General features: G+C 44.5%; 1 protein-coding gene across 4 annotated transcripts in view; it reads right to left on the reverse strand.

Moving 5' to 3' along the window:
- Positions 1–69: 69 nt before the first annotated feature.
- nxn (nucleoredoxin) overlaps positions 70–13,012 on the reverse strand; it is a 66,372-nt gene continuing 53,429 nt past the window's right edge. For all 4 annotated transcript variants that reach the window (XM_037084768.1, XM_037084794.1, XM_037084777.1 and 1 more), the window contains exons 4-8: positions 11,474–11,574; positions 11,264–11,370; positions 9,289–9,468; positions 8,678–8,802; positions 70–1,190 (exon numbers count right to left, since the gene is read on the reverse strand). In XM_037084768.1, the coding sequence (XP_036940663.1) occupies positions 1,008–1,190; positions 8,678–8,802; positions 9,289–9,468; positions 11,264–11,370; positions 11,474–11,574 (696 nt within the window). In that variant the 3' untranslated portion in view covers positions 70–1,007. The remainder of the gene's footprint in view (positions 1,191–8,677; positions 8,803–9,288; positions 9,469–11,263; positions 11,371–11,473; positions 11,575–13,012) is intronic.

The following is a 13,012-nucleotide window of genomic DNA, read 5'->3' on the forward strand; positions in this document are numbered from 1 at the left end:
GAACCAGCATCTTTTTTTTTACATATCCAAGAGCTAACTTCATCGAGTGAACTTAAAGAGGAAGCGAACTTTGTGCTTGCCAGTGAATTTTTAATGGGTGTGAGAAGTCATGACTGAAGTAACAGAATACAGGGATTTATACATTCAACACTTTCCCAATGCCGTTTTTTTTTTTTTTTTTTTTTTTTTTGTGCCTTCAGAAATAACCCGGCCTTTTTCATTAGGGGACCTTCACAGAAAATCCTCGTAATGACTTTGAGATGAGAACCACCATTAACAACTGGCAAGAGATGACTTTCACTCACAGCGCAACACACACAACAAGACACGGGGGGTTTAAAACATCAGTCATTGGTCTGTTACAAGCAAGTATAATGTGATCTTTACTGTATGTGCACCTGTCATACTGTTTTTTTTTCTTTTCTTTAAATATGACCATAAAGGCTTACGGCTACATCCAACTGAGGTTTAGCACATCTGCACTACAAGTGAATTACAAAAAATGCATTTTTATTCTTTCTCGACATCATTCAGAAACCAAAAAAGTAACGACAAGGATCTTGCAGACGAAACACAAAGCAAAGAATCAGCTGAATAAGTAGGTCCATTGGGTAATTCTCTGGTTTTTCTCTAGAGTTCAGAAAAAGCTATCAAATGGGGAAAAAAAAAAAAGAAGAAAAACACTTTTCTGGAGGGCAAAACGAACAAAAAAAAAAAAGAACCAACAGAATCTCCATATATATTACTGTAGGGACTATCATCAATGCAAGGCACCACAGGAGAAAGAGGACTCCGTGAAAAGAGGAACATGTCTAAAAAAATGTTAAAATGTCAGTAAAAAGTGAGACGTCTCTCTAACAGTCTGACAGAGTCAGGGGGGAGGTGGGTGGGAGAGAGAGAGAGAGAGAGAGAGAGAGGGAGGGTGAGGGGCGTAGCGAGAGGTCAGGGTTTGGATGATGGAGTGAGTCCCATATAGTGTGTCCAACTTTTATATCTGGACTTCCTCTTCAGATGGGCTCCGGCTTGAGCTTTTCAGCCAGGAAGTCGCCCACAAACTGCTCCACTACGGCCGGCGTGATCTCCTCGACGTCGCGGACGTACTTGGCCCGGGCCGACATGTCCAGGATCGTGAGCAGGGGCGCCGCTTCCGGGAGGTTCGTGTAGTCCCGCAGGGAGTCTGTCATGTCATCCTGAGGCGAAAGAGAAAGAGAAATGCGGCAATTAATGTGATGTTGCATGACGTTATAGTGTGTCTCCTTACATGTGGGGATGAATCATTTCCTGCTGGGAACAGGCCCAAACCAGAGCCTCCGTTTGAAGAGACTAATTTAACAGGTTTTATTGGAAAGTCGAGAAAGCTCAGTGAAAAGACGGAATGTCTTGATCACGTTTCAAAGCAAATTCAAAAATGTTTGGGTACAAAACGGCTCTGCTCTGAAAATATAACCTTTGACTATCAGTTTCTTTTTAATCGTGTGTGATGTGAAGGTACATCTGAGGAAAGCAGACACACTTCTGCAGGAGAAAAAGCAAAGTGCAGATTTGCAGCACACTTCTAATGAGTTCTAATGAAAAATCATTGAACCATTGCAGATCATTTACATATGTTTTGAAAATGCCATAAAAGTGCGCAACAAGATACCAGGATATGACATCCCTATGAGATACAGGAAAATAGAAGAAGAAACTGACATCATTTGAGATCGCAAGAAGCGCTGTTGGAAGAAAAGGGGACGAGGAGAACTTTATTCAGGACTCAAAACAATGACGACGACTAAAGAAGGGACAGCTGACTTCAGTTCAAACTGAAAGTGGATCGAGAACTTATTCCTTTTGTTCTGTAGTGACTTCTCTATTAGATTTTCTTTGTTTACATGTTTCATCATCTCGCAGTTCATCACGGTGCTGAATCAAAGCCCTGTTTCAAAACACTCCTCAAAGCACACTTATATAAAGCTGCTTTGAACTCCGATTTCGACGATTATCTTTTTTATTCTGTTTTTACTTATTTTTCTCTCCCCGTTTTAGTCACTCTGTTGTCTGTAAGCCGTGGAGGGAGGGCCTGCCCCTGCTCAGGGGCAAGAAATCTCAAAAAATGAAGGAGGGGTCATTAGCTCACTGAATTCTTGCTTCGATGACAGCTGAAATGAAGTCTATGGGAGGTAAATGTGGAGAAACACACTAAAGGCAAACAAAAAAAACACAAGAAACACCTCCAGAAGATGACAAAATAACTTCACAGAGGTTAACCACCGACTTTTTTTACCCTCTGAATGACAGACAGGGCATATGATACTGTGACCATACATGGCAGACTAATCAGTCTGAACAGGAACCCTTCATAAATCAGATTGAGGGACGAGAGTTGTTAGTGTGTTCAGTCATTTCCTGGAATAATTTCTTCATCATAACTCATACAATACAGCTGAAACCACAGTCTGGCACCAAAGTCAGATCCGTGTACTTTGGGTGTAAACATAGCTTTAGTTTTATACTTTTCGGACTTGTGATATGGTAAATAAATGGACGATTTGACATCTTCAAGAGTCTTTAAAATGCTAAAATAAAGCTATATTTGACGAAACTGGCTATGACCTGTTGACTTACACATACTGAGAATGTGTCCCAAGTAGAAATAGCTTGTTTTGGGGAGTTGCAAGTAAAAAAAAAAAAAAAAAGAACCACTGATTTCAACAGCACATTTTTGTCTACAGTACAAACAAACTAGTAATCCTCAGGTGCAGCGACGTCACCTGAAAAAGACACGGACAGGATTACGAGTCACGCAGTTTCAGTCACTGATAAACAAGCAAATCAAACACTGGACACGTTCCAGGAGAGAAGTTACTCATCTCTCTCTGCCGCTCATCGGTTCAGACTTGCTCGTTGTTGAAGGAAACTAGGACAGCACTCATTACTTGAACTGTGCTACATTGAGATTACCCCCCGTAAAATTCAGCACCGCCTGGCTCAATCTTTATTAATTCACACTTTCTTGAAAGAGAATATGAAACTCTGTGCCGTCTTCCTGCAGGCAGCCAGCCCAGGGAGAGCGGAGAGCTGCTGCTTAGTCACGCAAACCTGCTGCGTGGAGAGACGGGAAGGAACCAGGTGGGGGTCCAACAACAGCTCTCTTTAAAGAAAAAGCTTGCTCACATCTGATACATCTCATCGTCGCCGATCTGAACAACATGTGGGCAGGAGTGAAAGAGAGAGCGGCGCAGAGCTGTGAAGGAATGTGTTTCAAATAGATCTGATTCCAGTTTCTATTTCTTTGCCATGGTTGTGTTCTGCCTGAGGCTCGATGTCACCTCTCACCCGTCAACATGTCGGGCTCACAACCCCTTGAATCACGAGCGTGAAGGCAGGCAGCAACTTTTAAACAGGCTTGAAAGAGACATTAATTATTGAGGCTGAATAAGAAATCACAGCCCTTTGTAATTCAGCTTCAGTTGCAGGCGAGGGCTGCTTCTGGAAATTGGCATTCGTGCCTCGACAAAGATCCTCAACCGTGTGTTCTCGGGGAGTCAAATAGATTTCATGGGCTTTGCTTTGTAAGGTCACACAGTTGACTTATTAGACAGTACAGCTAACATCACTGGAAGCATTCTCTTTTCCTCATGACAGCATGACCTGATTTCCCCTCAGCTTAGTTCACTGGCTCAGAGGGAGAGTCGCTGAGATTAAAGATCACTTTCATATGGAAAAGATTATGTTGAAAATGCAGAACTAACAAGAAAGGGCCAGAGGGTGGCACTGCAACAAAGAGCTGGACTCCCTCACAGAGGCAGCTCCCTCTGATGTTAATACTGTTACTGATTTATGCTCCAGTGTGAGTTTTGTCAAAACAAAGTCAGAGATGAAGCGACTCTGGATGGATTTCCTGCTACATTTATAAAAAAATGCACCCTCTCTGCTGCGTCCTCCTCCTGTTATCAGAAAATCCGCCGCTATTCCTGCTAGATGGATCAAACCACACAATCAGCTCTCAGACTTTCTCGTTGAATAGCCTTGGCGGGCGCTGCTACCTAAAAAGGATAAGTATGCCAAGATGAAGCCTGTGACCTCTACTTTGCAGAACTGCTAACAGATGGAACAGATGAGCTGCAGTGTGGTGTTTTGTTGAAGGCAGCTCTCCTCCTCGTTTTATTGCACTGCAAATCACCATACCATTAACCACTTAATACCCGCAGATGTAGGCTGTCACTAAGGACAACGCTGTTACGACTGAAATGCCGCCTGATTCTCCTGCAACATGCCCTCACGCAGCCGGAGATTATAGATCATCTGGGCGCGCGGCGTAAAGAAAAACCACAAAGGGAGGAATTCCACAATCTGTCACCGTGGCCTTTTCCAGCCTCTCCGATATGAGGAGATGTAATCTCTGCATCAGTCCTCGCCCCCGTAGGAAGTCATGCATCTTCTTTTGTTTGGCTACTCGGCTTGTGTAAACTGCTTCTAGTGAGGTGCAGCTATTCCACAGGCCCCCCGCCCTCTGCAGCTCAGCCCAGAACAAAAAAGACAAAGGGCCTCTCTGCTGCAGCCCGCGCTCACAGCTGTGATAAGGCTCAGCGTGTGTTTACCGCGTGGAGCCTGCTGGGCCGTGTCAGGCTTATTCTGATTATGGATGCACTGTGGCATTTCACAGACGATGACCATCTGATAAGGCCTCAACTGAGACTGATAACAGCCCTCGCCTGCTGGCCTCTGAGCCGAGGCGGCGTCCATCTCACTGGCCGGCTCTGATGTCTTGAGGGAAAAAAAAAAAAGAATACTGTTTTTTGTGTGAGACCCTACATACAGTGAAGACATGACCTCATCATGACCTCATAATGATCGTCGTTTTCAAAACATTCACACTATGTGAAGTGGAAACTGTATTTTTGAGCTTCAATGCAACTTTTGACTTCTGACACAAGAAACAAGAAACTTTCAATGTGCTTATCATCAATAAACACTTTGCTAGCTCCTCTGTGACATGAGAATGCTGAAGTGCTCACAATGACGTCACTAACACACTGACGTGTGGTGGGTGTGATGTTTACCTCTTTCACCAACTCAGTTCAGGGTGTCAGCATGCCAACATTTGCTAATTAGCAACAAACACTTCATCAGTTTGCAGGAATTTGCTCATAAACGTAATGCAGAAGATATAATTCTGACCTCATGATGGCGCTAGATAACACGTCACTGGGAGACATGAATGTCATGGCTGCTGACTCACAGGCACAAATGTGAAAATAGCTGCAACTCACTTATTTCAGAAAATAGTAGAAAAATGCTCATGAGTATCCTCGATCAATAGTCTGAATCCCAAGATTACTTAAAAATACGTCCTCCTTCCTCCCACCGCCTGCACCGGGATGCCCCCGTGACCTGGTGCAACATCAGCCTCTCACGGAGCAACCGTGTAAATATTGTTGGGAGTTTTGTATCTTGTTTATATTGTTTATATTATTCTAACTGCTGTTTACTCATTCAGTATTATTGTTTTAATCAGTGCTCTCTATTGCTCTCCCCTTCGCTGCTGAAATGCAAATTTTCCCATCTTGGGCCAAATAAACGATCATCTTTTCTTATCTTATGTTAAAGCTAGATGTCTCAGTATTTGAGAGTGTGGAACTATTAAGGATAAAAAAAAAATGCAGACAAGAAATCAAAAATCTAAATGAATGCAGATATTCTAAGTCACTTAAGTCACACATTTGTTATTGAATTGTGTTTGTTTTTGTTATTTCATGTGATGCTGTTGGTGTTTTGTCTTGCACCTGTGCTTTATGTAATGTTATTTAAATGCACTCTGCAAATAAACCTGTCTTGACTGAAGTCATTAGGATTAATTCAGTGGGCACAATGAATGAGTGAACCAAACGTCCCACAGAACAGCAAACGTGAATCCAGCTACAGCGATGTTATGTTACTTTCATTATCAAATAATCTACTGATTGTTTCCTTACGTAATTCATCAGTTGTTTGGTTTATAAAAAAAGTAGCATGGGCAGACCACAGCACTGTGTCTGCCCTGAATAGAACCTGGCTGTACCAAGTCTCATTCTGGGATAGCTGAAAAACTATTAAACCAATCACAGTCGCCTTGGCGGCAACTTTAAACCAGATGTAGTGAAGGAGCACATGCAACATAGTGCTGGGTGACATTAATGAACAGTTCAATGTTAGATAAGGGTGTAGGTTGTTGCAGGGGAAGAGCCGATTAATAATTTTTTCCGAACAGTCTTAATCCAACGGACGCAACAGTGACAAATGCCAATCAAAACATCCCACAGGCCAAAGTGTCGTCATCACACACCTTACAAATGTCTTGTTTTGTCTGACCACTAGTCCAAAACCCCAAAATATACAAATGTGAGACCAAGAAAAGCAGCAGATGTTCACTTTGGAGAGCCAGGAGCCAGTTTTGTAAAGAAGAAAAAAAAGGCATTTAATCAAATATGAAAATTCAATTTTCAGTCAGTTGACTAAAGTCATTCGGATACATTCACGGGGCTACGTGAACATCCGTGCTACTCTGTCTTTGCAATCCATCCTCAACTCAGAACCACAAATTTGAAGCTCATGGTGGCATGAGGAGAAAAGTCAGGGGACCAACAAAGACGATGGTTGTCATCCTGTGAAGGAGAGACTGCCACGAAGTGTCACAGCGATGCATCTAATAGCTACTGAGATGTTTCAGTCCGTTGGAGCGACTGTGGCTGCTAACGTGGCTAAAAATATAATTTTCATTAAGTTTTACACACAAAATCAAGCACTGGGAAAATAAAGTGTTGGAGAGCAGAATCACAGGCAACAGTCGCTGCCACTCGCCACAAAAATCAATTAAATTCTTATGTGACTGGATAAAAAACCACCAGAGTTCATTTTGCATGCGGCAGCCAGTTCACAGCAGAAATGAAAGAACAAAAGATCTTTCATTCGCCGTTTATAAATCACTATACAGCTCTGTGGCGTAACAGGATCCTGTGTCATTCTGCTCAGCCTCCCCCTGAGAGACTGCCAACATACTGCTGTCTCATGGACACAGAAAACGCAGCAGCTGGTCTGGCAAGAAGCGTGCAACTACCAGGGCTAACCCGGGCCAAGGTGCAGGAGTCTGAGCCCAGAGCCTGAAACGGGAAGCGATATCTGACCATGAACCCAATCTGGAAATGAAAGCCGATGATTTCATAGCCGGTTGAACAAGAGCCAGGAAATTATACCTGTGTTGCACGGACATAAAAAATATCTGCTTTAGCATGTGTGCCACGGGGGAAACAAAGCAGACTTTAACACAAGACGCTTCTGGATCCCCGTGAGCTCCAGGGCAACAATGTCTCTTTGTGTTAGGTCACATAAATATTGGCGCACTGACAGTGAATACAAAACACAAAACTAAAGCTTTTCTCCTTCTGTGTTTCGTGTGTCAGGGACATTTCAAAGCTGACATCAGGGCGGAGGCCTCAGACAGACAGAGGGTCAGACAGTTAGCACATGTGTGAGCCCCACGGCCCCGAAACCCGAGCCCGCCCTCGGTGTGTGTGACACAAGAAACCAAGTGCGGTCGTCCAAACTGGGCGGAAGGGGAGCTGGAGGGCAGAGAGCAGGCGCGCTGGGGAGAGGTAGCTAATCTGGTAATTATGTCTGCTGCTGCTAACTCCACCAGCTCTGGAAAGGTCGGGAAAGAACAACACGAGATAACAAGAGTTATGAAAACTCCAGGGTCCGTCCCACACGGCGAAGACGTGGGAGGAGATAAACAAGGAGACGATGGAGGGATTACTTGGACGCAAGTCTGAGGGAGGAGAGAGAGAGAGAGTCTGCTGGCACGCTCTGGGTATACCCATCATGATAAGGGCACCCAGCTGGATTCTGGGTAGTGGATAAGACTGAGTGTGACTCTTGCAGGTTTCAAGAGTCTCCAATAGGGGCTTCTAGTGCTGCGTTTTCAACACAGCCAAGGTGCTGGGTGCAGATGTCAGGGATCTACAACATGTGATTAGAACCAAATATTGACCAACATTGATCGATATTAGCTCACTAAAAATATATCAACTATCAGTGGACTGCATACATGGATGGCACCTCCTGGTATGAAAAGTGAAGCCAAGGCTGCACACTTTCTTATGTCCAGCAGGGGCCGACTGCATTGGTTTCAAAAAGAAGATTCTATATGAGCTTATGAGAAAATGACTGTACTTCTTACTCAGTTTCTTACCTCAGTAAACAGTTTCCGAAAGAGTTTAAGTTCTCAGTTGCTAATTTCAAGTCTTCTTCAACACGGCATTATGGACAATTTGTGAATTATAGTTTATTTTAGAGCTATACACATGATGAAGTAGAGTATGGCTTTAAGACGTGGCTACCTTGTGAGTGACTTGTTGCTCAGTCAGATTCAATCAGGATATCCTACAGAGCTCCACCCTTTTGTCCAAATACAGTCACTTTTAGATCCAAAGAACCCAAGATGGCGGCGGCCGTAATGACAAACTCATGGCTTCAAAACAGCGGTCCACAAACTAATGGGTGACGTCTAGTACACCCCCAAGCGCAGCACCACAGACTGATAAGTTACTGTATGTCAGACGAGAACACACGCAGCTATAAGCTCGACTTCAGCCACGCAGAGTCTGTGTGAACTGGCATTTCACTCCGTCTTGAGTGGCCTTTGAGTGGCTTATCTCACCTCTCCAGCCACAAAGAACAGCAGCGGCGTCTCCTCCTCCTTGGCTTTGTACTTTGCCATAAGCTTCTCCGCTATTGGCTGAATGAGCTCCTTGGCTGGCTCTAGCTCACCTTCCTCCTCAGCGTCTGAAGGGAGCAGGAAAAAAAAAGACACAGAAAGATGTTTAAAGTGTGGAAAAGAGACGCTTGGGGAGGAACAATGCACAGATGAGTGAAGTGAGAGGCAAGGAAGGAAATAACAGATACATGAGCACATGAAAAGAGCTGTACAGATGTTTTCTGTCCTGTTTTTTAATCTAGTTTGACCTGAAAAGAAGTCAGAATGGTCTCACATCTTGAGGGTCTCCTTTATAGTTGGTTCCATTTTATCCCAGCAGAATAAAGTCATTTTCTATGCTTATTCACAAACCTCCAGCATTGCACCTCCTCGATTAGCATATAAATAGGTAGATAAGTGCTAGGACACAGCCCACAGACCTTTGGACCTTTTAACACTGGAAGAATTTTCCACAGACTCTGACATTCAATATGCTTCACGTAAATGCCACTTGATTCACACACATGGAGCTAAAGGCAGAGCACCACGTGGAGCTGAGACCCCGGTCTACTCACCCACAAACAGGACGAGGCAGGGCCCCTCGTGGAGCTGCACAGCGTTGGACTCGCTGAGCTCCAGCACGGGCCGGGGGTGCCAGGGAAAGAGCCGGCACTCTGGGTCGTTCAGCACCTCCACGCGGCCCTGTCGCGTGATCATGTGACCTTCTGCGTCCAGCAGAATCAGCGTGGGAATACCTGGCGCGGGAGAGAGAGGAGGTGAGGACGGTGTGAGACAAAGACAAAGGGTACATCTCAAATCACTGCTTACGTTCGCCACGGAGGTTATGTTTCACTTGTGTCTGTTTGTCAGGAGGGTTACACAAAAACTAATGAAAAGATTTTAATAAAGCTTTGATGGAGGCTGGTTCTTGGCCCAGAATAGACCCCATTCATTTTTTGTGTGGATCCGGATCAAGCGACAGATCCAGGATTGTTTCTCACTTTCTTTAACGTGGTGAAAAAGGACGCATCTTGACATTTTTCTAAATTTGTCAGGGAATGCTGCTGTTGGATAATGCTGAAATAAAATCGGCATATTTAGTTTCATATTTATAGTTTGTGTTCTACTAAGTGCCACTCTAGTACGATATTTCTTTGCTTCTTGATCTCCTTGAAGCAGAAGTGGTTCTGGTCTGCCATCTTGCCATCTGCCCTAAAATTCTTATTTGAAGACTAAGAAGACTTTCAGCCTAACCCCACTGCATATGAATACTTGGCACATTCAACCAACCACAAGATGGTGGGTGTTGGCTTCACACTTCAGAAGAAAGTTATTACTTATTACTCTGAACACATTTCCTCTTTTTCCTTTATCGCATTGTATCGTTGCATCTCGCCTAACATCCCTGCTGGGAGGGAATAAGACACAAGGCCGCTGCTTTTGCAAACACAACTGGATCATTTCCTTTTTCCTCAGTCACAAATAATAACACAGGACAAAACAAGAGTTTATTCAATCATTCAGTCCATAACAGAAACGGACCGTCAGTTAATCTTTCTTTTCCCTGGTGACAGCGCGCTTGATGGCATAAAGCCGATGATCTGTTGATCTTTACAAATCAAGACTGGACAGTCTGACAGTGGAATAGCTGTCAGTACTGACAACTGAATTTAATCTTGACCTTAAAATCAAATTGTGGATTCAGAGAGACGTGGAATCCTCAGAAAAGATGCAAGAGAGGGAAACGTGGATGTAACGTTCAGAGCCTTAGGATGCACCGAAAGAGAGGAGGGCAGGAAATGGGCAGGAGCGTGGGAGGTAATTCGGGTCATTTCCGTTAATTATCGCCTCATGACGCAGCCAGCTCCCTCTCCCACCGACGTTTTCTTTGTTGTGAAGACGATTTCTGACATTTTTTGACCTCTTTTTGCGTCTTTGGCAGCTTTCACCTCTCTCCACCTCTTGTCTGCTCTCACTGCTGACGTTCCCACTTCTTTTTCTCTTTCTCACATGTCATTTGATCTCACCGGTCCTTCTGATTACAATCTCCCTCCCTTATTAGCAGCCTTATCATAAACAGACACCGATGTGAGTGAGCGTGTTCCTGTGGGCGCATGTGGAGCGAAGTCAACAGAGGTGGGGGCCCAACAACGTGATCTGCGTGGGTCTGCGAGCAGGAGGGGGGGCAGCGTCGACTCGTTGCTCCGTGCATTCCTCACATTGTTTGCAGGAGAGGCCAGAGAGAGCCGGCTCTCGCTAACTTCCTCCACAGTCCTCTGCACACACAAGAGGAGGGAATGAGGAGAAGTGAGAGCGAGCTGCCGAGGGAGGCGAGGGAGAGGCAGCACTTCCTTGGTAAGACTGTAAACTTGATAACCGGCCCACATTCTTCAGGCTGCAGGGCAATCTGTGTTGCTGTTTGCCTGCCCGGCACAGAGAGCTGTCAGCCATCGCGCCCGCCTTTGAGAGTGTGTGACATAACCAAACTCGACAGAAAAAAAACACCACTCTCAGCGTCGAGGCCTGAAGGAGGCAGTGGCTGTGAAATACCTTGTATTCCGTAGAGTCTGTTGAGTCGTGATCGCCGGGCCTCGTCTGGATACGGCACCGCCAACCACGGCATCTCGCTGAAATACTGCTTGAAGGACTCCTCCGACCTAGAGGTAACACAGCAGATGATGATTCAGGGTTCTCGATTAACAGCCGAGCGGAGAAGACTTGATTATTTACGGCCTTGGCAGATGTGTGCGTCAATCGTACCTGTCAGCGCTGACGAACACGATCTCAAACTTCTTTCCTGACTCTTTGACTGTTCGATACGATTCCACCAAAACCCGGGTCAAACTGCGGCACGGCGGGCACTGACAGAGAGAGAAAAACAAAGGGAATAAAGGGACATGAATGAGTGAACATACTGTACACACATCGCCTCGGGTATTTCCAAACTCTCCTCCACGTCACCAAACATCTTTTTACAAACTAGTAATTCTCTCTTGTTTTGTATCCAGCTTCTTTCCAATGTAGCCCCAAACTCTTAAACACTAATCCTGCTGTAATGCTCAAGCTTGAGAGAGTGTTTTGTTGCTGTGTGTGTGTGTGTGTGTGTGTGTGTGTGTGTGTGTGTGTGTGTGTGTGTGTGTGTGTGTGTGTGTGTGTGTGTGGAGTCTCTCCAGGCAGGGGGAGCGGTGGTATGGCTGGCATTAAGATGACATCAGCGTGCCATGGCAGCAGAAAGGAAAACAGACCAGTCTTGACTTCCAACTCCTCTCTCTCTCCCTTATGCTATCTTTATTCCGTCTGTCAGCCTTCCCACCGTAGAGATGGACCGTTAAATATCAGCACCGAGCATTCACAATAACTTCCGTGACTCTGCTTAGAGAAAAGTCAGGAAAAGTGTCTCTGACACCAAACATAGAGACACTTTTCCTGACTTTTCTCTGATTAGAGCGGCTTTTTTTGGTGATAATCTTACATGTTCATGCCACACTGAAAACAGTATTTCACTGCAGCCCTAATATGAGTTAATGAGTGTGCTTACATGCTCTTGTTCTTTATCCTGGTTATGTTTGGTGCGTGTAAAGTTTATTACCTGAATATCGTTATCTGTGATTGGCAACACGTCAAAGTTAATAGCTTATAAACTGTGAATAACCTGAATCTGCAAAGTAACTAGTAACTAAATGTATCAAATAAATGTAGTGGAGTAACAGCATATGGAAATATGTAAGTAAAATACCTAAAAAATGAAGAAGAACATTACCCAATTAAATTGTACTTGTGGTTGTTAAACATTTCAACACTTCTTGTTAATATTATCTGGCATGTTGTAACCTATCTATCCCACTTTATTGACTGGATGCAGATAGTATTTCATTACCGCCCAAGCTGATTATATTGGATACAGTATGTCAGGCACGTTTATTGATCCGGTCATAAATACTCATCATACTGACTCAAAGAGCACGGCGGGAGTGAGAGTGAAGCAGCACAAAGCCTCGATCAATTCACTGCTCATTAATTGTCTTCTTCCCTCGGCAGCTCATAGAAGTAAACACTGTGCGTTTGTGCTCATTATAGTTCACAGCATGATGTGGTGACGTCTTACGAGGGCTTTTGTTTGTGATTGAACTAGTTTTTAGCTGAAGTTGAACTGCAACACGTTAAAAGGAACATCCTCTGACGCTGCAGGCGGAACAGCAAATGCACAGTAAAAATATAGGTCATGCCTCTCTGCCACGGGCCATTTCAGGTCCCCGAACATTAAGGAGGAGAAAAAACTTAACATGCACTACTGCGTAA

This window comes from Acanthopagrus latus, chromosome 2, assembly GCF_904848185.1.
Source record: "Acanthopagrus latus isolate v.2019 chromosome 2, fAcaLat1.1, whole genome shotgun sequence".
NCBI lineage: Eukaryota > Metazoa > Chordata > Actinopteri > Spariformes > Sparidae > Acanthopagrus > Acanthopagrus latus.